The 25,619-nt window shown below is 43.8% G+C and overlaps 1 protein-coding gene across 6 annotated transcripts in view; it reads right to left on the bottom strand.

Annotated features, from left to right (window-relative positions):
- The window catches only part of ERC1 (ELKS/RAB6-interacting/CAST family member 1), a 296,094-nt gene that overhangs the window by 164,260 nt on the left and 106,215 nt on the right, over positions 1 to 25,619 (bottom strand). For 4 of the 6 annotated variants that reach the window (XM_015422884.1, XM_015422886.1, XM_015422888.1 and 1 more), the window contains one exon: positions 13,515 to 13,526. The exons of the other annotated variants lie outside the window; for them this stretch is intronic. In XM_015422884.1, coding sequence (XP_015278370.1) covers positions 13,515 to 13,526 — 12 coding nt within the window. The remainder of the gene's footprint in view (positions 1 to 13,514; positions 13,527 to 25,619) is intronic. 6 annotated transcript variants of the gene reach the window in all.

Here is a 25,619-nt window from a genome sequence, read left to right as displayed (position 1 = left end):
TCAAAAACTGGCTAATTAATAGAAAACAGAGAGTGAGTATAAATGGGCAGTTCTCTCAGTGGAGAGGGGTAAGCAGTGGGGTACCGCAGGGATCAGTACTTGGTGCACTGCTTTTTAACTTGTTCATTAATGATTTGGAGAATATCAGTAATTGGCAACACATTCTTATCCTTCGTACCTGAAGAAGTATTCTGCTACACGATCTTACCTTTAGTATTTGTGGAGGGGGGGAAAACTTATCCTTGAAATGCCATATTTTAAACTATCAAATCTATTTATTCAAAATAGGCAAGGTTCATGAGGCCAGATGAACATCTGTAAGTAGTGGGCAGAGGGTCACAGGGATATGGTTTCTCCACTATACTTTCATATTTTTCCAAGGAAGAAGAAATAAATATAATGAGTTGGATCCAAGGGTCATTCTCTGTTGGCTGAAGCTCAGTATGTTTTTCAAAATCCTGCTACTGGATCACAGGCGATCTTCAGGAACACAGGGGGGCAGGTAGTAGTAGGGAAAACTGGTAAAAATTCCCACCTTCTGTTGGCAAAAATAACTTTTGGATTCAATCACATATCTCACCTCTTTAACCTCACTATCTAACTACTAGGTGAGCAGCCCTTCTTCACTGTTGTGGTAGTACATAACTGCAAATAGGCAGAGCATAATTCAAAATGCTGGTACTTATAAGAACATAAGAACATAAGAGACGCCAATGTTGGATCAGGCCAAAGGCCCATCCAGTCCAACACTCTGTGTCACACAGTGGCCAGAAATACCAGTGCCATCAGGAGGTCCAGCAGTGGGGCCAGGACATTAGAAGCCCTCCCACTGTTGACCCCCCCCCCAAGCACCAAGAAGACAGAGCATCACTTGCCCCAGAGCCCCTAGCTATACCTTGTGGCTAATAGCCACTGATGGACCTCTGCTCCATATGCTTATCTAATTCCCTTTTGAAGCCGTCCATGCTTGTAGCCGCCACCACTTCCTGTGGCAGTGAATTCCATGTGTTAATCACTCTTTGGGTGAAGAAGTACTTCCTTTTATCCGTTCTAACCCGACCGCTCTGCAGTTTCATGGAGTGCCCACGAGTTCTTGTATTGTGAGAAAGGGAGAAAAGTACCTCTTTCTTTACCTGCTCTTTCCCATGCATAATCTTATAAACCTCGATCATGTCACCCCTTAGTCGTCTTTTCTCCAAGCTAAAGAGCCCTAAGCGCTTTAACCTTTCCTCATAGGGAAAGTGTTCCAACCCTTTTATCATTCGAGTTGCCCTTTTCTGCACTTTTTCCAAAGCTATAATATCCTTTTTAAGGTGTGGTGACCAGAATTGCACACAGTATTCCAAATGAGGTCTTACCATTGATTTATATAGGGGCATTATTATATTGGCTGATCTGTTTTCAATACCCTTCCTAATAATCCCCAGCATAGCATTGGCCTTCTTTATTGCAGTCACACACTGTCTCGACATTTTCAGTGAGTTATCCACTACAACTCCAAGATCTCTCTCTTGATCTGTCTCTGCCAGTTCAGACCCCATCAATGTGTATTTATATTTAGGATTTTTGGCTCCAATGTGCATCACCTTGCACTTGGCCACATTGAACCCCATTTGCCATGTTGACGCCCACTCGCCCATCCTTGACAAATCCCTTTGGAGTGCCTCACAATCCTCACTGGTTTTCACCATTCTGGTTTTCACCGGAATGATGGGCTCCTGTTTTCTCCCCTGAACCATTTTCAAGATCCAGACTGTCAAAAAATGGAAGGTGAGGGTAGATTTGCTAACCTCCAGGTAGGGCCTGGAGATCTCCAGGAATTATATCTGATCTTCAGACTACAGTTCCCCTGGAAAAAATGGCTGTTTTGGAGGGTGGACTCTACCAACTGAGGTCCTTCCCCTCCTCAGACTCCACTTCCTATACACCTAGGAATTTCCCAGCCTGGAGTTGGCAACCCTAGTTTGGGGGAGGTGTGACTATGAGAAGCTGGCAAGGAGGCAGATGAGAGAAAGAGAGCAATGCAAAGGGCAGGAGTAATCATATGGGAGGTTTGGCTTGCAACCCACTTTTGGATCCCAACCTGTAAATTGGGAAACACTGTATCACGCAATATTACACTCAGGTGGACAGCCGTATTGGTCTGAGCGGAAGTACTCAGTCTGAAGTATGAAGGGGTCTTCTTTGCCATCAAGTCAAGTTGACTTGTGGAGACCCCTAGTGGGGCTTGAAGGCAAGGGACATTCAGAGGTGGCTTGCCATCACCTGCCTCTGCGTTACAACCGCAGTATTCCTCAGACTCTCTCTTTCAAATACTAGCCAGGGCTGGCCCTGCTTAGCTTCCGAGATCTGACTGGCCTGGGCTATCCAGATAAGGACAAAGCAGTTTTATTTAAGGTAGATTCTTTTGTGTGCATGCCCACTTCTTCTATATCTGAAGAAGTGTGCATGCCCACAAAAGCTTATACCTTGAATAAAAGTTTTTTAGTCTTAAAGGTGCCACCGGACTCAAATAATATTATACTGTTATTCCTGAACTTAATGTAATATTTATTTTAGGTCTGATCACACAGGTTCTGCAGGAACTCACTGACCAGAGCATTTTAAATTACTAAAGGACACCCAGCACTAATTAAAAGTGGCCTTTAATTGCTAGTGTTAAATGTCTTTTAAAAGCCTTCACGTAGGCAGAGCAATGTTTACCATTTGTTAAGGTCTCATCTTCCTGGAAGGCAAGGCAATCCCCAGAAAAAAAGAAAAGAAAAACACAACACCACCAAGCACTCATGAAGAGGTACCCAAGGTAACAGACAAATATCTAGCCCTCATGAAGAATCACTCTTTTTCTTCCTATTTTTAATGCATATTTTTCAAGGCCAGGTTTGCTCTGCAGATTTTTTTAAATAACCACACCACCACAAATAAAAGATACAAACATACAAAAAAGCTCAACAAAATCAAATGCCAAGCTTGCCTTGAAATCCAAAGCTTTGTACAACTGATCTCTTGAATCACACTGTGCCAAACTGCTGGCTCATTAGTACCACCATAGTAGTAAATGTGTTCCATGTTTGGTTACAAGGAAACACACTCATGGTGAGAGGAAAAGTCTGCATCCAAAGCTGCTACAAAATTTAAACCCAGGTGCTTCAGAAATCAGTCTCTTTCAGAACTATCAGTAATGCACCAAAATCAGTGTAAAGCAACTGTAACCAGATGCAGTTTCTACAAAGAAAGCAGTCCATCATTAATAGATCCACATCAATCAGTTCAGTACCTTTACTGGCATAAATTATAAACATAACAAGAACACATAAATCACTCATTGATGTAAAATAGCTTTCCAAAATAATTTTCCTTTAATAATCAGATATATAGATATTAAATTGAAGTCTTCAATGCTCTTAGACGTTTGAGTAACAACCTCAATTATCAGTCCAATGATGTCATGCGAGATAATTTGTTTACTCTGGGATATGCCAACATGAAGATATATTGCTGTTTAAAAGGTTTACATGAACATGGTAAATGAAGACCAATCAAGTTTTATTCAAGGTATAAGCTTTTGTGTGCATGCTCACTTCTTCAGATACACTGAAATGGAAGTTACCAATCCTTTCATATAGGTAGAGGGTGAGCAGCAAATTAGCATATAACATAATGAAGATGTTTAGCAGATGCAAGAACCAGACAAGAATAACAAGCTTAGTTTATATGATCACCATTTCTTTGGATTTAATTCCGGGGGGGACGGGACACAGTGAAGCAAATAAATATATCAGAATTGGAGATTGATGTGTAAGTGTATCCTTTTTAATTGTGAAATGCATGCACACAAAAGCTTATACCTTGAATAAAACTTCATTGCTCTTAAAGGTGCCACTGGACTCGAGTTTTGTTCTGTTACTTCAGACCAACATAGCTACCCATCTAAATCTATCTTCATGGCAAATTAATACACTTGGCTTCATCAGTTTCTCTTTAATAAGCAGCCCCTTCCTAATAAGGCTCTTCCAAATGCATCCTTCCCAAGGAGAGAGTAGCTTTGGGTACATCCGTTAGAACTCTATAAATATCTCAAGGAAGTTTTTAAATATTTTAAAACTACATTTCAGCATGTACGTACAAACTGGGGAACAGAAGTAACGGCATCTCTTTGGAATTCGAACACCTATAAATCTTTTACTTTTGCCTATTTGTAAGCATCCTCTGAATCTTCAGCCTGGGAAAGAAGAGAGCACCATTTATATTATTTAAAGTGCACACACTATTTAAAAGCCTGGATGATGAAGGCAGCCTTTTCTTACTATTGCATTTACTCACAGGGCAGGGTCAGCTTGATTCACATGAATCGTTCAAAGTAAAGATAGACAGATCTAGCTGGCACACACATAATACTTAGGGTTGCCAGCTCAGGGTTGGGAAATACCTGGAGTCCTTCTGGGCGGAGCCGGGGGGGGGCAGGGTTTCAGGCATAATACCATAAAGTCCATTTTATCCAGGTGAACTGATCTCTGTTGCCTGGAAATCAGCTGTAATAGCGGGAGCTCTCCAGCCACTACCTGAGGTTGCCAACTCTAACAACGCTCAATGTTAACACTTCATTATTTTGCAGCAGGAGTTCAGTTTTGAAAACTGAACAGTTCAGATGACCTGTGTTATGGTTTTCTTCCTTTTAGCCCCACAACAAAGGTCACAAAAAGCTTTTCATCTTCATGTGGACTAAAAGGAGGTCCACAAACTGACATTTAATAAAGATACAAAAGAGTCCTCAAATTTGACATTGTTTTCATGTGGGTACTATCAACTAAGGGAATACTAATTTACCTCAGACATGTTCGCCAAACCTACACATGCTAAGATGATGCGAAACACACTAGGGCAGGGAGATAGTTGCAAGCGGATGGGCTGCATAACCCTCCTTAAGGACACAGGTTCTCATCAGCAAATATCCGCCACAGCAAATACCCTTCCTACTCTTATATCAAGTCAAACCCCTGGTTAGTTCAGTCCCAGCTGGGGAGAAAAGTAGGATATAAATAAATTCATACAGAATAAACACAAATTAGATGATAGTGTCCTGGGGAGGTACATCTGCAGAAAGGAAGAATTAGGTAGGCAAAAAGTACAACTACTGCTCAATAATCTTCCACCACAAATGCTCCCTCTATTACTTCTATGATGTGTTTGCCTTGAGACTCGCAGCTCCACCTTGCATATGGTAGCTTGCATTTTGCCAACATGCTGGATCCAGATTGTCCTAAGCAGAATGGATTGCATGGAACACATCTTTCCCACCTTCTTTCACCAAGATTTGGGAGACCTTCAGGAGCTGCATGGAATGTGGTCTGAATGGCTGCAGAGGGAAGGGGGAATTGGGAGAAATATCCCCCTCAGTCTTGCAGAAATCTGTGCCCAAATAGAGCAAGAATGTATATAAATCCAGCGTGGGTCAATTCTCCCTTCCCACGGAAGCCCAGTGTAATGTATCCAGTCCAGACAAGTCCAGAGACAAACGTCGAGCTTCGCTCCAAGAGACAATGGACTATGCGGATCCTAGCCCGCTCCAATCAGGGGGCTAGGTTCCCGGCCGAGAGCCTATGGGACTCTCGGCCACTGTAAATAACCTATAGGGAAGTAGGGGTGTGTTTTGGGTGGCGGTTTCTCGGGGGATATAAGCCGGCCTGTGAGCCGGCCAAAGTTGTCTTGTTCTGAATAAAGTACGCTTTGCTGAAATCACTCTCCGTTTGTGTACATTTTACCTACTATGCCACATCCCACCGTCATACCAACCTTCAGAGCAGCAGAAAGATGAAAAAAATTCACTCTGCCTGCTGTCTTCAGGATCCAATCCTGCGTATTAAGAAAACTCAGTATTCCAATCAATCTTCATACAAGCATTGTATTTAACATGAAGCTTGGCAGTCACAAGACATTATCAACCACAAATGTGCCTGCAATAAATATGACACAGATAATCTAGAGATGCCTCATTAAGATTCAGCACCAGAGATGCTCCCAAATGACAGACCAAATACAAGCGGCTGGATCAGACACTTAGTAGGAAGCAAGTGTATGTGTAAGCAGCCTTCCTCTGCTTTCTTAAAGAACACATGTCCCAGAGGAACAGCAAAGCCCTCTTAGACTGAAAACACAGAGTCCAATGGTGTCTTAAAGACTAATGCATGTATTAGGGCATAGGCTTTCATGGGTGAAAGCCCATGTTGTTACAGGCTTCTGATTAAGTGAACTCTGGCCCATGAAAACTTGTGCCATAATACAGCTGTGTGACCCAAGCACTCCATGGGAAGTTCGTGATGTGGCATTCCATTTAAGCTATTCTTTCTCCTTAAAAGAGGGGTGCGAAACTTATGTGGATCTGGTATTTGTGAATGCAGCCCTCTTTGTGGAGCCATCTCAAAGGCAAGTCCATAGCAGAGGTGACTTGCTCTCTGCATGCGTATTTGAAGAAACCAATTTCAAAACAGCAATTATTTTTGGTAGCACATGCCTGGCTAGGGTGAATTTTTCCTGGGAAATAGGCAGGCTTGAGGATAACTTTTAATGCTACTTTTCAGTGATGCACTTCTTGAGCCAGTACTCAAAAGAACTTAGCAGCGCTACTTAGAAACTTCCCTGTTTGGAATTACTAGGATCAGGCAGCTGGTAGGCAACAGAAAAAGCAACTGAATTAATGGAGACTAGAGGAACAGGAAGTATAGCAGATGGAGGTGGACTGGCTCAAACTGAGCTTCTTATGTGACAAGAGGGGAAGGATCAGCAGAAAAGCATGGCTTATTTAGAACACCAACAATAACCTTCAAAACTTGAGAAATAAAACAGGCAAGCAAATTAGTTGCAAATCAGTATTACTGTACAAATTCAAGACAGTCTCATCTACTGGAGAGTTTTATAGGGAAATCCCATGCAGTTACACCAATGTAAGCCCACTGCAATTAATGGGCTTCAGGTGGAGTAACTCTTTACAGGGCTGCACAGTTAATGAGCTAATTACTGCAACCTTACTATTGATAAGCCCAGGTAGATCACGTGCTTTAAAACAAAAATTATTCAAGTTCTGTTAATTGTATTTTAGGGCAGAATTGTAACTATTTGTATTCAGAAAAAAAAAACAGTTAAAAGTTTTCCCCTAGAGGACAGAGATGACTTTTTAAATTAGAGCCTTGACACGATTTCCTTCTGTACAAAACTCTCCGGCAATTATGCCATTTCATTGCAAGCTTCTGGCACATGCCTTCAGGGTGAACACATGTTCGGCATTGTGCATGTCAAACTGGTGAAATGTGATAAGATCTCTTTCCTGCTAGCTTTTTACCCAATCTAAAATTAAAGTACTATTTTGTTTGAATTTTTTTTAAAAGAATACAACCCTATCCTTTATAGTCTTTTGCTCTAGAGTATTTCAGACCTGACTGGAAACATACCTGGCCAGCAGAACACTGGGATTTGCCAGCCGTGTCTCCCATGTTTCACCATCTTCCTCCATATGGCATTAATAAGCCATAAGCTGAATTTTCTGGGGTTCTGTGGCACACACAGGATATGAATTACTGTAACAATGTGTTTCTAATTTTTCTCCCACTACAGGCGATGAAATCAGGTAGTGTTACTGTTATTCTTGCTTCCCAAGTTTATCCTCCTCAGTATATGGGTAAGTGGAGTTATTACCAGTGGGGATGCTGATCAATAGCGCAACACAGTCTTTTGTTGTAAGATTGCTTACACAAATATTTTTGGAACTTTAATAACTTCCTTTCAATTATTTTTGCAACTTACAAAAAAAAACTTGTGCAACTCTGGTAAGACTTTCAAAGTGATGTTTTGGACAACAGCATACCATAAAATCCTAAATAAAAACTAAAACATCCAATGTTATATATATATTTATTTATCAAATTTCTATCCTGCCCTCCCAGCCAAGCCACATAAATTACAATAAAACAATTGCAACAATTATAAAACCATTTAACCATCTAACATAATAAGCACTAGTATTGTTTCAGGGGTCATTTCATAGAAAAAGAGCTAGGAGGACTCATTAGCATAACTCATTAGCATATGCCACACCCCCTGACATCACCGGAAGTGTGTCCTCCCCACAGCCGGCGGCGACCTCCAGTGGGCACTAGCAGGGAGCTCCAGGCCCCGCCCTCCCGCACCTCACCCGGGGGGATGGCGTCCCCCCGCGTCCCCCCCAAATGACCCCTGGTTATCATTAATTTAACGATGGCTGCCATATCGTCTTTAGAAGAGTACTCAGTTCTAAGCAAGCCTTGAAATATGTGCCTCCCCTCACAGCGGTTCTCTGCTCTTGCAACCGCATAAGTATTCAAAACAGGGTTTTATTCCAAATGATCCTTACTTATGAACACGTAGATATATATCTCCCATTCACACGGATGAAAAATTGTTTTGCAAACCATCATGGCCTATGAAGGCAAATCCTGACCCCCTAAACAGAACAGATCAGAAAGGATGAATATATCAAGGACAGAAAACTTAAATTGGGTTAAGGAAGCACAACAAAAGCTCTTGGCCTCCCACGCATATCAAGCATGCTCTAGGACACTATTAATTCATTTCTCCATCCATAAAGATTAGCACTTCTCAGGATCCTTTACTTCAGGGGTACAAACTCAAATTGACCCAAATCATCTTAAATTTAATTTCAGATGAACATGGGGATCCAAGCAAACACTTACATGGCTTGAGTCCATACAAGCTGCCAACACATATCAATTAGGCCAAGGGTTCTCAGACAGTGGGTTTGGATTGGATTGTGGCTCTCTCACAGGTGGCGCTCAAAATTCAAATTTGTGAGTTGGCAGGAAGTTCTGGGTCCCCCTTCCTCCTTTTGGTGGGAAAAATGAAGGCACAGCAAACATTCTCTCCTCCTCCCCTTCTTTGCCCAGAGACTATTGATTCCCAGGGGCTTGGCTCACACCCAGCCACCAGCAATGTAGGACATGATGAGTGTAACTTAAACCCATTGCCTCCAGAACTAGACTGCTAGTTGCCAGGTCACAGCCAAGCTGTAACCTGAGGCACAGCTAGGCTGCAGGGACTGATCTTGCTCCCAGACAATAGTAATAATTAATAATTATCACATGGCATTGTGTGTAGAATAGCCAGGAGATCCTAAGATTGTCTGGCAGCCAGAAGTTCTAGCTGTTTTAGTGTTATGCACCACTAGGTGGTGAGCTAGACTTGTTTTTAAGGCAAGAGATGCTTCAGAGGGGGTTTGCAATTGCCATCATGACCCTGGTATTCCTTGAAAGTCACCCTTCTAAGTACTAGTCAAGGCTGACCTGGCTTAGCTTCCAAGATCTGATGAGATCAGGCTAGCCTGGGGCCCAGCCAGTAGTGATACAGATTCTGTGGCATTCTGTTTGGTTGGTGCGGGTTTGTGTGTGTTATGTAATTTCGTTTATTGTTTGAGTGCAATGTTGAGGCCTTACATAATATAATGCCACTATCCTCTATCTGGTAGCATGTTCCTTTGTGAATTTCAGAGGAATAACACCCATGCTACTCTGCCCCATCACCAGACAAACTTTAATACACAGAGGCTGGAGAGTTTTTCATGAACTGGCCTGTTGTAGTGTTGTAATTCACTGGATGTTAGCTGCCTGTGAGGTACTTAACTGATGCTGATGACACCTGCCTCTGGTGTACAGCTTCTCTATAGGATAAGATGTTACAGAACAGGACAGGATGTTAATTAGATCATCAGTCCATGAAGGCCGGTACCATCTACTCAGACTGGATGTGCCTCTCCAGGGTCTCAGGCAGAGGTCTTTCACACCACCTATTACCTCATCCTTAACTACAGTTGCCAGGGACTCAACCTGGGACGTTCTGCATGCAAAGCAGAGGGTGTTCCACTGAGCCACAGCCCCTACGACAGGAACTGTGGTATAGGAGCCAGCTACAAATTGACAGTCTACCATATGAGGATAAAACAGACAAGATTCCTTCAGGTTTTCCAACATAGTTTAAGATTTCTGGAGCTTTTACCACACAGACCTCAATCTGCCCCTTAGCTTTCCTAAGCCCAGGAATACTACATTAGCACTTACAAACCAGTATCTGCCTCCTCAGGCCATCCCACTTGATCCAGTCTGCTTCTTCCTGGAGAAAGACTGCAAGATAGAGCTACTTTTTTATATATATAAAATTTTTATTGCTTTTATACACACTACACAGAAACAAGGGATGGGTATACACTAACAAATCTACGGGAAATAGGACAGCATACCTAAAAGAGAGGTTAACAGGAGTTACATATGTTGCTAATAAAAACGCTTATTCAAGTTTCTCACAATATATCATACATGAGTGAAGCTTCTTTTCTGTTTATAACATTGAGTATAAGGTTAATATATAAGTATTTGCTCTGAGCAAGTAAACAAACTATTTATCCCTTCAAGATCTTATATCTCAATTATCTTCCCTTCTTGATTTTTCTTCCCTTCTTTTTATCTTTATCAAAGTCAGTCTCCCCTTTGGGTAGTTTGGGTGCAACTTCTCCCAATTCTGATGCGGAGTCTTCTTCAGATGAACTGGTTGTATTTGCTCCTGAACTGCTTGAGCCCCGTGAGCTGTATTCACCTTCTTCTTGGTGACTCTTCTCTTCTTCTGTTGTTTTCTTTGGTGGTCCATGAATCTTCTCCATAAATCGTTTTGCTTTGTCAGCAGAGTCAATCTTTTCTTTACAGTCCTTGTACTTGAATGTTATTCCTTCCGGAAAAAGCCATCTGTAATTTATTGATTTCTTTTGCAAAAATACAGCTAAGTCTTTATATTGCCTTCGCTTATTTCTGATTTCAAATGGTATATCCTTTAGAACCCTTATCTCCGAGTCTTTAATCTTCAAGATGTTTCCATTAGTAGCTTTAAGCACCGTGTCTCTTGTAGACCTTTTCGAGAATCTGACCATAATTTCCCCAGGCACGTTTTTCTTCTTTATGTATTCGGGGCATTATCTATAGACAACATCCAAATCGCTTAGTAAATCCTCAGATTTCAGACCTGTCATTGGGGATAATGCTTGAGTCAAGATTTCTTTAAGATTCTCACCACTTTGTTCTGGAACATCTTGGAACCTTAGCACATAGGCTGATTTTTCTGCTTGAAGCCTAAGGATTTGTCTTTATCAGCAGCTCTTTCTTTTTGCAGTCGCTCCACTTTTTGATCAAGTGCCGATGTTTTAAAAACAACTTTTGTGACAGCATTAAAGTTTTTTACCATCTGATTTTAGAGAGTTTCAAAATTTTGGTTGAGATTCGTCATTTGCTCCAGCAGGGGTCACAATGCTACAGCCAACGTGGATGAGAAGTCTGTGCTGGCATCTGGTTTCACTCCCGGAGATGATGTTTTGCCAGCACCTGAAGGAAGCTTCCTCAGCGCCATTTTTTCCTGTCGACTGATTATTTACTTTTTCCAGGAAGTTTGTAAAAGTTCTATAAGGGAGCTATCGTAGTTTGCTTTACGTGGTGATGTACTTGCTCAATCAAATAACATTTTTCCTGACTCTTTCCCCCCTTCCGGTAAGGCTTTAGTTTAAAGTTTCGTTTTTGTTGGGGAGGATGTAGTTCCCTTTCCCTGTTGCTGGTGGGGGGGTACCGGTGCCCGTTTAAAAGTTCATGTGGTTGATGCAAATTCACTCACGTTTCTTCCGGTATCGTTGAATTGCCGAGATATTTTGCATTTTCGCTAGAACTCCTGAACGCTTGACCAGTGTGTGCCTCTGATTGCCATAATGGCGCCGCGGCAGTAGGACCTTAGGGGCAAAGTGTGCCTCAATCCCTTGGCATCGTGCCTCGAGAGCAGCACTACTCGCGCCCCGTGGCTGAGGGGCCCTCTACGGAGGTCCCAAGGGAGAACTGGCACAGCCGGATCCCCTCCTAGCCGCTGTGGAACAGGCCGCACCGTGCGGAGCTCGCCGGTGCACGGCTGCCAAGCGAGGAGCCAAAACTGGAACCTCCATAGAGCTACTTCTAACATGCATGTCAGAATGTATAGAGCCAGTGTGGTGTAGTGGTTAAGAGTGTGGACTCTAATCTTGGAGAACCAGGTTAGATTCCCCACTCCTCCACATGCAGCTGCTGGTGTGACCTTGGGTCAGTCATAAGTTCTTTCAGAGCTGTTCTCTCACGAGCAGTTCTCGAGAGAGCTCTCTCAGCCCCACCTACCTCACAGGATGTCTGTTGTGGGAAGGGGAAGGGATTGTAAGCTGCTCTGAAACTCCTTTGAGTAGTGAAGGGTGGGGTATAAATCCAATCTCCTCTTCTTCTATCTGAAGAGAATGGCCATTAAATTCTCCTTTTCTTCTATCAGCTTCCCTCCCCATCTCCCTCTGAGGTTCTGAGTGCTATGATTGGCTGCTTCTGGTTTCTCCACTTCACCCATAGGGCAAAGGAAAGGGGGTTATCTCTATTCAGCACAATGGCAATGATCACAGTTTATACACATTGCCTCCTGGGACCTTGTCTGTTGCATTTGGGCCCAAGTTGAGCTCTGGGCTAAGGTGCTGTGGTAGTGGACCCAAAGAATAAAGTTTAAAAGAGTTTCCCAATTCAAAAAGTTTGACAACTACTAATTTTGTCCATAGCTGCTGTTGACATGTCACAAGTAAGGGGCAAGTCCCCAAGCAAGTCCCTTTCCTCACTGCCAGGCATCATAGCTTGAACGACATGAGTCACAGGCTACAAGAACGGTACCCAGTTCAGGACTGAAAGGAGTGCAAGAGGAAGCATTTCACTAGGCTGCTTGTCCCATTCCTCCCTGCATCTTGATGAGGACAGTACTAGTCTTAGAAGAACACCATTCTATTTTTTTTTTGCTATAAAATATTTTTTACAGCCTTTCTAATAGTACAGTGGCCCAATTACTCATCTAATGTTGTTAAAAAAAAAACCACCCTCACATATACTGTATATTTCTACCACAAGCTAAATTTAAATGTATCTTGGGATACAGAAACTCCCACACAACTGTTTGTGGTGGCAGAAATCATTGGTTCATAGTAATACAACACCCAGAGCTTGAAAACACACTTTGACACCTTCCCCTTTGTATACTGACGAACTCACCAGTGTGGTTCCTTTGTTTAAAATTTGGAACACCAAAATATTTACAAACATCTAAAATTATGTTCTTGATACTTTGATGCTTCTACCTCATGAATACATCTCTCTGTGGTGAGGTAAATATTCTGTAACAAACTGTACATTGTGACTAGCTGTACTTTAAAAATGTTGTTTATTACTGTACAGGTGATAATGTCCAGGGAAGAAAAAGTTCCCACCTAGAGCCACTTTGTTCTGCATTTTGCCAAGAAAAGTAGAACCAGGGTAGGTTATTACAAGGTCTTAATAAAGTGATTAACATTTCTCATCCTATGTTCTATAGAACAAAATTGGATTTTATCGTATCAACAGTTCAATTTTAGATCCATCAGTCCCATAAAATCATGAAATTAACATACTGACCTTGAAGTGAGGCTGAAGCAAACAGCAAATCCATGGTAGGAAATGAGAAAGAGAAAGTTAGAGAAAGCGTTAATGAGGAAACACTCCAAAGTTAACACATCAAGAAAAGAGAAAAAGAAGCAGCATGGCACTAGATAGCAAGACAGAATGGACAAGGAAAGCAAGGCTCTTTCACTCAAACCCCATCAATGTGGTAGGCTTCGACTTAATGAAAAGAACCATCTAATTAGATTACACCATTCTACACAAAAGGATTGCTCTAGAACATTCTTTTGACTGTTATTGTTCCAAGGAAAAAATGCAATGTAACTTAACTTCAGGCATTTTAGAAGATACCAAAAAGCTACTGTTTACTGTCTGAGGATCACTTTTATGATATCTGAGTTAGCAAGGAGACAGTTCTGTGAATCTCAACAACTATTTTCAGGATGCTCTCAGGTTTAAAGTTTATCCCAATGGAGGATCTTAAATTTATACTTTAATGATAAAGACAACATCAAGTGAATGTATACAATGCAAAGCTTCCTTTGTAATTGCTCATAATAGAATTTCATAATTATGAACTATTCTTACATTTGTTTTTTGTAAAATTGTTCTAAATCAGATATACTCATCTGCGTCATAAGGTGCAATCTAAAGCACAATAATGAACATGCTACCTCTAGACAGCACTCTCCAACACTACTAAGCAGCACACCAGCTATAAACTACCTGTTGGAGAGGAGTGCACAGTAACAGGCCTCATTATGAGTTCATTATTGCCTTATTGGTGTCAATTCCAACACCCTGCTATCAGAGACATCCAGTCCATGGTCAATTTCACTGATAAAGAGGCAATCCACAGACAAAGATCAAAGCAGGGAACCTATTTAGAACATTATTGTCTCCTTTTAACTGGTTACAAAAAAAACCACAGGTTGCTTACCTGTAACTGATGATCTTCGAGTGGTCATCTGTGCAGTACCACACATGGGTTGGGCGCCTGCGCACAACCTCGATTGGAGAAACTTCTACAGCTTTGCCTCAGAAAACTTTTGGTGGGCTCTCTTCCCGCCCTGGGGAGCAGGGACGTACTGCGCATGCCTGGACCAGGGGAGAGAGCCGCCTCCCACTCAGTTCCTTTGACCGCTACAGGTAAGTCCCATCAATCCAAGAGAGGAGATCAGGAGATGCCAGCAGGGAGGAAGGCCAGGTGGGATTGTGGTACTGCACAGATGACCACTCGAAGATCATCAGTTACAGGTAAGCAACCTGTTTATCTTCGTCGTGGTCTCTGTGCAGTCCCATACATGGGTGATTACAAGAGCTAAACTAGTTGGAGGAGGGAGCTGGCAGCTGAAAAAGACAAGAATACTGGCTAAGACACAGCATTATGAATGAAAAAAACATCCAATGGTCCTACCTGAGGAGGCAGCAGGGTCAAGCAAATAGAGATCGCAGCACCGCCTGGCCGAACGCAGCATCACTTCGAGCTTGGATGTCAAGCGCATAGTGGGTCACAAAGATCGATGCCGAGGACCACGCAGCGGCAGCGCAGACGTCTTCCAATGGGACACCAGCCAGGAAAGCAGTGGATGTTGAGACTGCCCGTGTAGAGTGGGCAGTAACACAGGTAGGAGTGGGTTGACGTGCAAGCTCATAGCAAAGAGCTATGGTAGAAGTCACCCATTTTGACAAGCGTTGAGAGGAAATTGGCTCTCCCAGTTTAGGGGGGCCATAGGCAAGGAACAGCCTAGGAGACTTATGGATAGGCTGAGTCCTATGTAAATAAAAACAGAGCGCTCTGTGCACGTCGAGACAGTGCAAGGCTCTCTGAGGCGCATCAGTCGGGTTTGGAAAGAAAGTAAGTAAGACAGACGACTGTGACAGGTGAAAGGCAGAAACGACTTTAGGGAGGAAAGAAGGATCTGGTCTAAGGACAACCTTCTCCCTATGAAAAATTGTATAGGGGGGATCAGCTCTAAAGGCAACTAGTTCCCCTACTCGGCGAGCAGTCGTTATTGCTATAAAGAAGGCGGTCTTCCACGAGAGGAGCCGCAGATCAATTGTAGCCATGGGTTCGAATGGCTTAGACATCAGTTGAGTGAGGATGAGTGACGGACTCCACGCAGGCAACAGGGGCTTTCTAGAGGGACAGAGCCTGAGGAGACCTTTAAGGAACGACTTTGTGAGACAGTGAGAAAAACTGTAGATCCCTGTATCAAGGGATGGTAGGCGGAAATGGCCACTGTGGACCTTTAAAGACGAGTATACAAGGCCAGTGTTTTTCAATGAGACAACGCAGGAAAAAATCTCATGGAGAGACGACTGAAATGGATCGAAGGAGTGATCAGAGGCATATCACTGGAACCTCTTCCACTTCAATCAGTACGTGACCCGGGTAGAGGGCTTCCTGGCATTCAGGAGGACTTCGGACACTTCTGGTGGGAAGTCTAATGCAGGATCTTCCAGGCCGTAAAGCGGAAGAAGCCCGGGTCTGGATGCAATATCTTTCATCGAGCCCGAGAGAGCAGATTGAAGATGTCAGGCAGCGGCCGGAATGTCCGATTTGAAAGATGGAGGAGGTACGGAAACCAGACTTGGGATGGCCACCAGGGAGTGACAAGGATACAGGACGTGGCATCGGCCACAATCTTCTGAATGACTCGGGAGATCAGAGGGAACGGTTGTTGTTGTTGTTCAGTAGCACAGTCGAGTCCGACTCTTCGCGACCCCATGGACCAGATCCCGCCAGGCCCTCCTGTCTTCCGCTATCCTCTGTAGTTTGCTCAATTTCATGTTCGTTGCATCTATAACACTAACCATCTCATCCCTTGCCGTCCCCGTCTTCTTTGACCTTCAATCTTTCCCAGCATCAGGGTCTTCTCCAGTGAGTGCTCCCTTCTCATTTGGTGGCCAAAGTATTTGAGCTTCAGTTTCATTATCTGGCCTTCCAGGGAACAGTCAGGGTTGATTTCTTTGAGGATTGACTGATTTGTTCTTCTTGCAGTCCAAGGGACTCTCAAGAGTCTCCTCCAGCACCATAGTTCAAAAGAATCTATTCTTCGGCGCTCGGCCTTCCTTATAGTCCAACTCTCACAGCCATACATGACTACTGGGAATACCATTGCTTTGACCATGCGGACTTTTGTTGGCAGGGTGATGTCTCTACTTTTTATCATGCTGTTTAGGTTCGCCATCGCTTTCCTCCCAAGGAGCAGGCGTCTTTTAATTTCATGGCTGCAGTCACAGTCTGCGGTGATCTGGGATCCCAGGAACGTGAAGTCTGTCACTACTTCCACGACTTCCCCTTCTATTTGCCAAGGAGTGATGGGGCCGGATGCCATGATCTTAGTTTTTTTGATGTTGAGCTTCAAGCCCACTTTTGCGCTCTCCTCTTTTACTCTGAGCAAGAGGTTCTTTAGATCCTCTTCACTTTCAGCCATTAGAGTGGTATCATCTGCATATCTGAGGTTGTTGATCTTTTCCCCAGCAATCTTAATTCCCGCTTGTGATTCATCCAGGCCAGCATTTCGCATGATGTACTCTGCATATATATTAAATAAGCAAGGTGACAGTATACATCCTTGTCGTACTCCTTTTCCTATGCTGAACCAATCAGTTGTTCCGTATCCGGTTCTAACTGTCGCTTCTTGGCCCTTATACAGGTTTCTCAAGAGACATGTGAGGTGGTCTGGTACTCCCATCTCTTTAAGGACCTGCCATAGTTTGTTGTGATCCACACAGTCAAAGGCTTTAGCATAGTCAATGAAGCAGAAGTAGATATTTTTCTGGTACTCTCTTGCTTTCTCCATAATCCAGCGAATGTTGGCAATATGATCTCTCGTTCCTCTACCTCTTCGAAACCCAGCTTGTACTTCTGGTAGTTCTCTATCCACGTACTGTTGAAGCCTAGCTTGTAGGATCTTGAGCATGACCTTGCTAGCGTGTGATATGAGTGCAATTGTGCGATAGTTTGAACATTCCTTGGCATTGCCCTTCTTTGGGATTGGAATGTATACTGATCTTTTCCAATCCTGTGGCCACTGTTGCGTTTTCCAAATTTGCTGGCAAATGGAGTGCAGAACTTTAACAGCATCCTCTTCTAAGACTTTGAATAGCTCAGCTGGGATACCATCACCTCCACTAGTTTTGTTGTTAGTAATGTTTTCTAAGGCCCATTTAACTTCACATTCCAGGATGTCTGGCTCGAGGTCAGTGATTATACCGTCGTGGTTGTCAAGGACATCGAGGTCTTTCTTGTATAGTTCTTCTGTGTATTCTTGCCATCTTTTCCTAATCTCTTCTGCTTCTGTTAGGTCCCTACCGTTTTTGTCCTTTATCATGGCCAGCTTTGCATGGAACGCTCCCTTGATTTCTCCAATTTTCTTGAAGAGATCTCTAGTCCTTCCCATTCTATTGTTTTCTTCTATTACTTTGCACTGTTCATTCAGGAAGGCCTCCTTATCTCTCCTTGCTGTTCTCTGGAAATCTGCATTCAGTTGGGTAAATCTTTCCTTTTCGCCTTTGCCTTTCGCTTTCCTTCTTTCCTCTGCTATTTGTAAAGCCTCATCAGAAAGCCACTTTGCTTTCTTGCATTTCTTTTTCTTTGGGATGGTGGTGATTGCTGCCTCCTGTACAATGTCACGAACTTCCGTCCATAGTTCTTCAGGCACTCTATCAATCAAATCCAGACCCTTGAATCTATTTTTCACCTCTACTGTATATTCATCCGGGATGCGATCTAGGTCAAACCTGAATGGCCTCGTGGTTTTCCCAATTTTCTTCAGCTTAAGTCTGAATTTTGCAATGAGTAGCTCATGATTTGAGCCACAGTCAGCTCCAGGTCTTGTTTTTACTGACTGGATAGAGCTTCTCCATCTTTGACTGCAAATTATATAGTCAATCTGATTTCGGTGTTGCCCATCTGGTGATGTCCATGTGTAGAGTCGCCTCTTAGGTTGTTGGAAAAGAGTGTTCGCTATGACCAGTGTGTTCTCTTGACAAAACTCTGTTAACCTTTGCCCTGCTTCATTTTGCTTTCCAAGGCCAAACTTGTCTGTTATTCCGGTTACCTTTTGACTTCCTACTTTAGCATTCCAGTCCCCTATGATGATGAGGACAGCATTTTTTGGCGTTAGTTTTAGGAGGTGTTGTAGGTCTTCATAGAACCGGTCCACTTCAGCCTCTTCTGCATCAGTGGTTGGGGCATAGACTTGGATTACTGTGATGTTGAATGGTTTGCCTTGGAATCGGACAGAAATCATTCTGTCATTTTTGAAATTGTATCCCAGTACAGAGAAAGGCATTCCCGAGTGAGTGAGCGGACAGAGGATCTCTGCTGAAAAAGAGGCAAGAACAGGTATTGTCTGCAGTCGCAAAGCCGTCGATGACAGGGCAACCAAACTCAAGAAAGACAGGTCTCAGGTATCAAAGGTGAATGGACCAGTCAGTGTCCGATGAGCAAGAGCGGCTCAATTGATCAGCATCAATGTGTATGTGTATGGCAGAGACGAAGTGAGGCAGTTCTTCCTTGCTTGTTTATGTAATAAACAGTAGTGATATTGTCGGAGGCAACTTGAACGACTCAACCTCGGAGTATCGGGAAGAAGGAGCGGAGAGTGAGATGAGCCGCACGTAGCTCCAGTAGATTGATATGAAGAGAGGCCTTGCAACGAGACGAGGTCCCCTGTGCTGAAAGCATTCCGCACTGGGCTCCCCAACCCCAGAGGGATGCATCGGTAGACAGCGACACCTGCGGAGGAGGATGCCGAAAGGGCATGCTGGAGAGGAGGGGGTGTGAATGAGACCACCAGGTGAGGGAGTTGACGACAAGGGGCGGGATCGACAGGATTCTGTGCCACGGGCTACGGAGAGGGTTGAAGGCATGGAGCAGCCACAGTTGGAGGGAACACATCCTTAACCTGGCATGACAGACGACGAAGACAGTGGACGCAAAGTGCCCCAGGAGCCTCATGCCAGACCGAGCGGACTGCTGGTGGGAGGTCTGGAACCGTGACACCAAGGACAGTATGTCAGAGGCCCTCAAGTTCGGGAGAAAGGCAGTCTCGAGGTTGGTATCGAGCCGAGCCCCGAAAAATTAAAGGACCTAGACAGGGCGGAGAGATGACTTGGAGAAGTTGACACAAAGCCGGGCCAGGGCACGAAGGAGAGACAGGGTCACCTGGACATTGTGGAGGAGCTGGTCCTGTGTAGTGGCTACGAGAAGCCAGTCATCGATATAGGGATACAGGGCAATCCCTCGACGATGAATGTCTGCAGCCACAACAGCCATCAGTTTGGTAAAAACCCTTGGGGCAGTGCAAAGTCCAAATGGGAGGACTCTATATTGGTAGTGTGTGCTTCCAACAGCGAAACGCAGGAACTTTTGATGCTGGGGACAGATAGTGACATGGAAATATCGATACCACTCTTGAAAGCCATTCTATTCCAAGCGCCAACCGTCTCCTGTGTCTCCCCTCCCACTGGAGGAGGAAGCCCTACAACTCCCGTCAGTCTAACAGACCACGCCTACAGGCTCCTAAAAAGTCTCAGCAGCCAAAGCAGTCCGTTTGACCGCTTCGATCACCTGCAGTCTCCTCCGTTGTTCACCCCTTCCATCCAGACCCGATTCTTCCCCTTTCTTCCAACTCGGGAAGCAATTTCCACTGATGCCTGGGTCCTTACCATCCTACGGGTCGGGTATGCCATAGAGTTCGTTTCACCTCCCATCCTACCGCACTTTGTCATCACACCCCCGACCCTCTCCTCTCTCTGGGGGGGGGCATTGTCGGACCGGTTGCTTCGACTTCGAAGAGGAGTGGACAACCATTGAATTCGGAGGAGGTTGATGAAAAAGAAACTTCCCCGAGGACTCTTGGACCTTAGAGGCCATCATAACGTCTCGATACCGAGGGAACAGATGCCGAATGGTCCCAGGATTCCTTCAGAGCTGACAGGTACACCGGGAGCATAGGCAGGACGGTGGAAGGTCTGCTTGAAGCAATTTATGGACCACATCTGTCACCACGGGGGACTCGGTAGATCCTTGGACCTGCAGAGCAGTAGCCATTCTGGTCACGAGCTCCAAATAAACTTTTGGGCCCTCAGTGTGGGAAATGGAGCCCGAGCGTCGAGGCTCATCATCGATGTGTAGCGCATCAGGATCAAGATCACCAGATTCCGACCGGTCTGAGAGAGACATTGGGGAAGGTGATCTCAAAGGTTGAGAAACGTCAGCTTGCTCATGGTCATCAGGAGGCGGATGATACCGAGGTTCTAAGGGAGAACTCTTCAGGGCATCCTTAGATCTCGAGAGCTCTGGAGGATGGTCGGGAGTCACAGAGCGAGCCAACACCACAGAATGGGAACGCCTGGAGTAATCCAGAATGTGCCGTTGCTCAGTACGTTCAGAGTGACGGAGCCGGTCGTAGTGGTATCGAGGAGGCATAGGAGACCTCGAATCAGAGCAGGGGTAGTACCCGCTTCGATGGCGTTCATCTGGAGACCAGTACTGATCGTCAGACAGCGATCCCGAGGGGGAAGGTAATGGATGATGAATGCAGCGCTTTCGGTCAAACAGAGACTGGGATCTAGAACGGCGGCTAAGAAAATGCTCCCTGCCCTCCAAAGTGTGGCTGGGAGAACGGGAGCGACGAGATGGAGATCGAGAATCCCACTGAGACGATAAGTGGGGAGGCGATCTCGTAGACTGTCCCAGTGGGATGAGGCCAGACGCGGAGGACAAAGTAGGCGGAGGCATCGGAGGCTGCAAACTCATCTTCTGAGAGGTGACAGCTACCACAGGATTCGAGGTTGCTAAAGCAGAAATTATGACTGGATCGACAGTCGAAGTCAAAGCTGATGTTGAGGGCTTGACCTTTTGAAGTGGCTTTATCATCGGATTTCTTAGGTTAAAGTTTCGGCGCTTTAGAAGTTCCATCCGATTTCTGAGGGAGGGAAGAGTGAGAAGTGGCCGAAGACATGGTGGGGCGTAAAGCCGACTCTAAAAGCAGAGCCCGAAGCCTAATTTCCCTATTACGCCGAGCTTGTCTAGTAAAACTAGCACAATGGACGCAGCTATCAACCCGATGGGAGTCTCCCAAACAGAGGAGACAAAAATCGTGACCGTCGTTAGAAGGTATCTTAGCCAGACAATGACACAATTTGAAAAACTTTGTTTTGCCCATACACTTTCTACCCCACCCACCAACTAAGAGAAGGGAGGGGAACGAAGAAAAAGTCATTTTTAATAGAACTAGTAAAGAGACAAATGGAATGAGAAAACAAGGAAAGAAGAAGACTAACGAATATACTCAGCTGAGGCAAATACGGACAGCAGCAGTAACGAGGTGTGAACACGAAGGCGGTCGAAGAAGAACTGAGTGGGAGGTGGCTCTCTCCCCCACTCCAGGCATGCACAGTACATGCCTGCTCCCCAAGGAGGAAAGAGAGCCCGCCAAAAGTTTTCTGAGGCAAAGCTCTAGAAGTTTCTCCGATCGAGGTTGTGCGCAGGTGCCCAACCCATGTGTGGGACTGCACAGAGACCACGATGAAGATCCTTTGGATCCTTTTCTGAGACACAAAACCATAGTAGCCACAATCATTATTTTAATCCATGTTCTTCTCTTTCCCCTCAATGAAGCTAATCTGCAGTCTTGTTAAAGTTCCTTCCTCTAATGTTATTCTGCTTGTTGCTAGTAGATCACTCACATGAGTATTTAAAATGCTTGAGAGCCAGTTGAGGCAACACATGTGCAACCTCCATTAAACATATTTTAAGGTATCCATCAGAGGTATTCAAAAAGTATCACTAGATAAGTAGAACATTGGTTTTACAGAACATAAACACATTGAGTTATCCTTTATTTTCTTACTTAAAAACTCTAGACCCCATACATAACTGTTAGCCACCTGTGCAACTGTAAAGTATATAGTAAATTCTAAAGCTTTTAGTTGTTTTAGACATAGTTAGTGTATCTAGTGTTTAAGAACCATACCCTAATCTCATGTGAATGTGCCTCATTTTGAAAGAAGTTCTGCAAGATTAAATACGCTGTTCACTGGAATCATGTTGTTCAAAACAGAAGTCTGCTGTTTAAAACAGATGTAATTAGATGTGATTAGAAAAGATGGTTCTGAGACACTTATTAGGCACACTACCATGTTAGTAATCTCAACTGGAAAATTAAGCTGCTGTTGTAAAAGTTAAGAATCAAACTTATCTTTATATACTTTAAAATCTCTTTACTTTCCTGTTTAATGTCTCTCTAAATAAATGCTGTTAGCATACGCATAGAAACTATTTTGGGCTAGTAGACTTCTTACTAGAAATGTTAACAGTGGCAAGGAAAAACACAATTCAAGAAAGTATAATAAATCATGTTACTTCCAACCAGGGCTCTAGTCGGGGGGGAGCTCTCAGGTACGGAGCTCCGGAAGAGAACCTCTAGGGGGCGGGGCGGTCACGTGGTGAAGCCCCGCCCCCTTCTTTACCCCGCCCTCTGCTTCGATCCTCATTCCGTTTGGGAATGAGGATGAAGCAGGAGGGTAAGTAGCCGGGCCTTCTGACACACTTCCGGTGATGTCAGGGGGTGTGGCCTTCTGTCACTTCCGGTGATGTCAGGGGGCGTGGCATATGCAAATAAGTTATGCTAATGAGTTATGCTAATGAGCTCCGGCAGCTCTTTTTCTACAACAAGACCCCTGCTTCCAACTCTAAGGGACATTTCTGAATAAGTACTGGAAATACCTGTTTTGTCAACAAAATAGAAAGGTCTAATATGATGTGCCTGATTTGCTTAAAATGTCATAGTGCAGAGAAAAGAAATGCTACTTGGAATGACTTAACAGCTAGTAACAAAGAATTAGCAAGCATAGAAATCTCATGGCATGTTAATTTAATAAAAGTTAGCCAAACATTCTGCAGTTGGACTGCTTTATACATTTATAACATGCTTAAAATGGTAGGACACTGTGGGTACATTTTTGAGACCACACTTACCTATATAACATTTTTTACCCTAAATCAGTGAAATTGACTTAAATACAAAGGTGCAAGCAACTGTCACCCAAAAAGCAAGCAGGATAAGATAGAATGAGATCCCACAAGTTACAAAATAATGCAATCATTAATGCAAGCAACCATGTCTCCCCAAGCACACATGCAATCCACATTCCTTACAACATCCAGTAGCAGTCCCTCTTCCAAGTCTCCAAAGTATGTCACTCAGACATGGTTTTTAAAATAGTGAATAAAAATTGGACCTTAGTTGTATTTGTATATTTCTAAATAATATGACCAAATCTCAAACATCTCAGATCATTTCACCATTTCAGTGTAAAGGAATCTTAATAGCATATTGCTCGCAACTACCCTCAAACAAATGCTTTTTAATTCCACTGGGCAATGCTCCCTCTAAGCTGTGGAGTCTTGTGAGCAAAAATTCTACTTTGTGAGCTTCTGGCATTAAAGTTGTGAGTGAGCAATTTGGCTACTGCATAAATTAGTTTGCTCTGGAGACATCCTTCCTGAGCTAAGGCAAAAATGTGTGAGCTGGAGGCTAAAAACTGTGAGCTAGCTCACACTAGCTAAGCTTAGAGGGAACACTGCCACTGGGTTAAGGGTGCTATTTCTGTATCTGTACGAGCAGAGAAATGGTCTCAACCCTAGAAATCCTCATGTTTAGCATGAAAAAGGATCTCTGTGAAATACAGAGGACAACGTATAACAATCAAAATGTGTGTGATTAATATTTCTTAGCTTTCACCTGTTTACTGGTAGAGACATAACACGCACCAATTCTCCACCCAACCTGGACAGAGTTTTCCTCGTTTTGCCTTCTTGTGGTCAGGAGAATAGTTAAACTTTCTAATATTACAATGTACTGGATAAAGGAAATAGAATATCAGTGTTTTCCTTTTAAATGGAGGCAGAATGCCAGATTTTGCTTTTCATGCCAGATTTTGCTTTTTTGCAGCGTTTCAGTCTATACGGGTAGTTTCTTTTTATTTATTTGTTGCTGTCATAGACTGTTACCAAACTAAGAGCCAATATCCCACTGCACTAAGATATTCTCTATCACCACCTTTCCCCCAGTAAGCATGGAGATTCAATTTATTCAGGGTACAGAGTAGCACTGCCAATTGGCCATGAGAAAAGTTCATTTAACATGCCATGAAAATATTCAACTGTCCCATTCTACACATTAAACCACTGTTAAAGGAACAGAGCACTTTTCTTCAGATCAGTTGACAACTGTAGTGCAGAGAGATTGGGATTCTGATAGAGAGACAAGAAGAGGCTGAAGGAGTAGATAGAACTAATAACTTAAATTTTAGTTGGATAATGTAGCCAAACATGCTCAGAAAAAAGGTAGTAAAACCTTATTGCTTTAAAATATTAAATGGTTACTTCAAATCTCCTTCTCCAAGACAGTATCCAGCCAATTAAGCTAAGCACTGTTAAGGATCAGCAGTGTAGTATATAATAATCAAATTCTAAACTGCTAAAAGATTCACCTCTAGTAAAGAAAGGGCCATAATATTTAAGGTTACTTTCTATTTCACCGCTTTAAAAATAAAGGCATTAAGGTTACACTGATATTACAGCCAAACTAAATACATATGTAAACTTCTACCTGCATTCCAGTGACATCCTAATTTTTTTTCTTCAGGCTTCTCATGCTGTATTTATGCCAATCTGGAAGATCCCCTGTATTCTAAGGTGGACTCTTTATGGTAAAATGCGCAGTGGTGGTAGGGTTTTAGTAGGAAAAGTAGTAGCCTTGGAGGCAGATATGTGCACATGGAAGCTTCCCAGGTTGGTCCCGGGGAATATTTTGCCTTCAAAAAGTTGAAGACAACGTTCTTGATCCTACTTAGTATGGTCAGAGCAGTGCTCATGGAATAGAACTTTTTGTCCTTGCCTCTCCCCTACAGCCTGCAGTGCCACCCAGTATCACCTGGGATCAGAGGTCGATTAGGGGGGGATCACCGTTCCCCCGGGTGAGGTGCGGGGGGCGAGGCACACAACGAAGCCCCACCCCCTGCTTCCGGCCCTCATTCAGCCAGGAGGAGGCAGGAGAAGAGGGAGGGTAAGTTGCTTCCTCCCCGCCTCTCCCCACC

Source organism: Gekko japonicus, unplaced genomic scaffold (assembly GCF_001447785.1).
Source record: "Gekko japonicus isolate JY-2015 unplaced genomic scaffold, Gekko_japonicus_V1.1 scaffold34, whole genome shotgun sequence".
In the NCBI taxonomy this organism is placed as follows: domain Eukaryota; kingdom Metazoa; phylum Chordata; class Lepidosauria; order Squamata; family Gekkonidae; genus Gekko; species Gekko japonicus.
The sequence above is the reverse complement of the archived record's forward strand: the minus strand, read 5'-3'. Positions and strand labels throughout refer to the sequence as shown.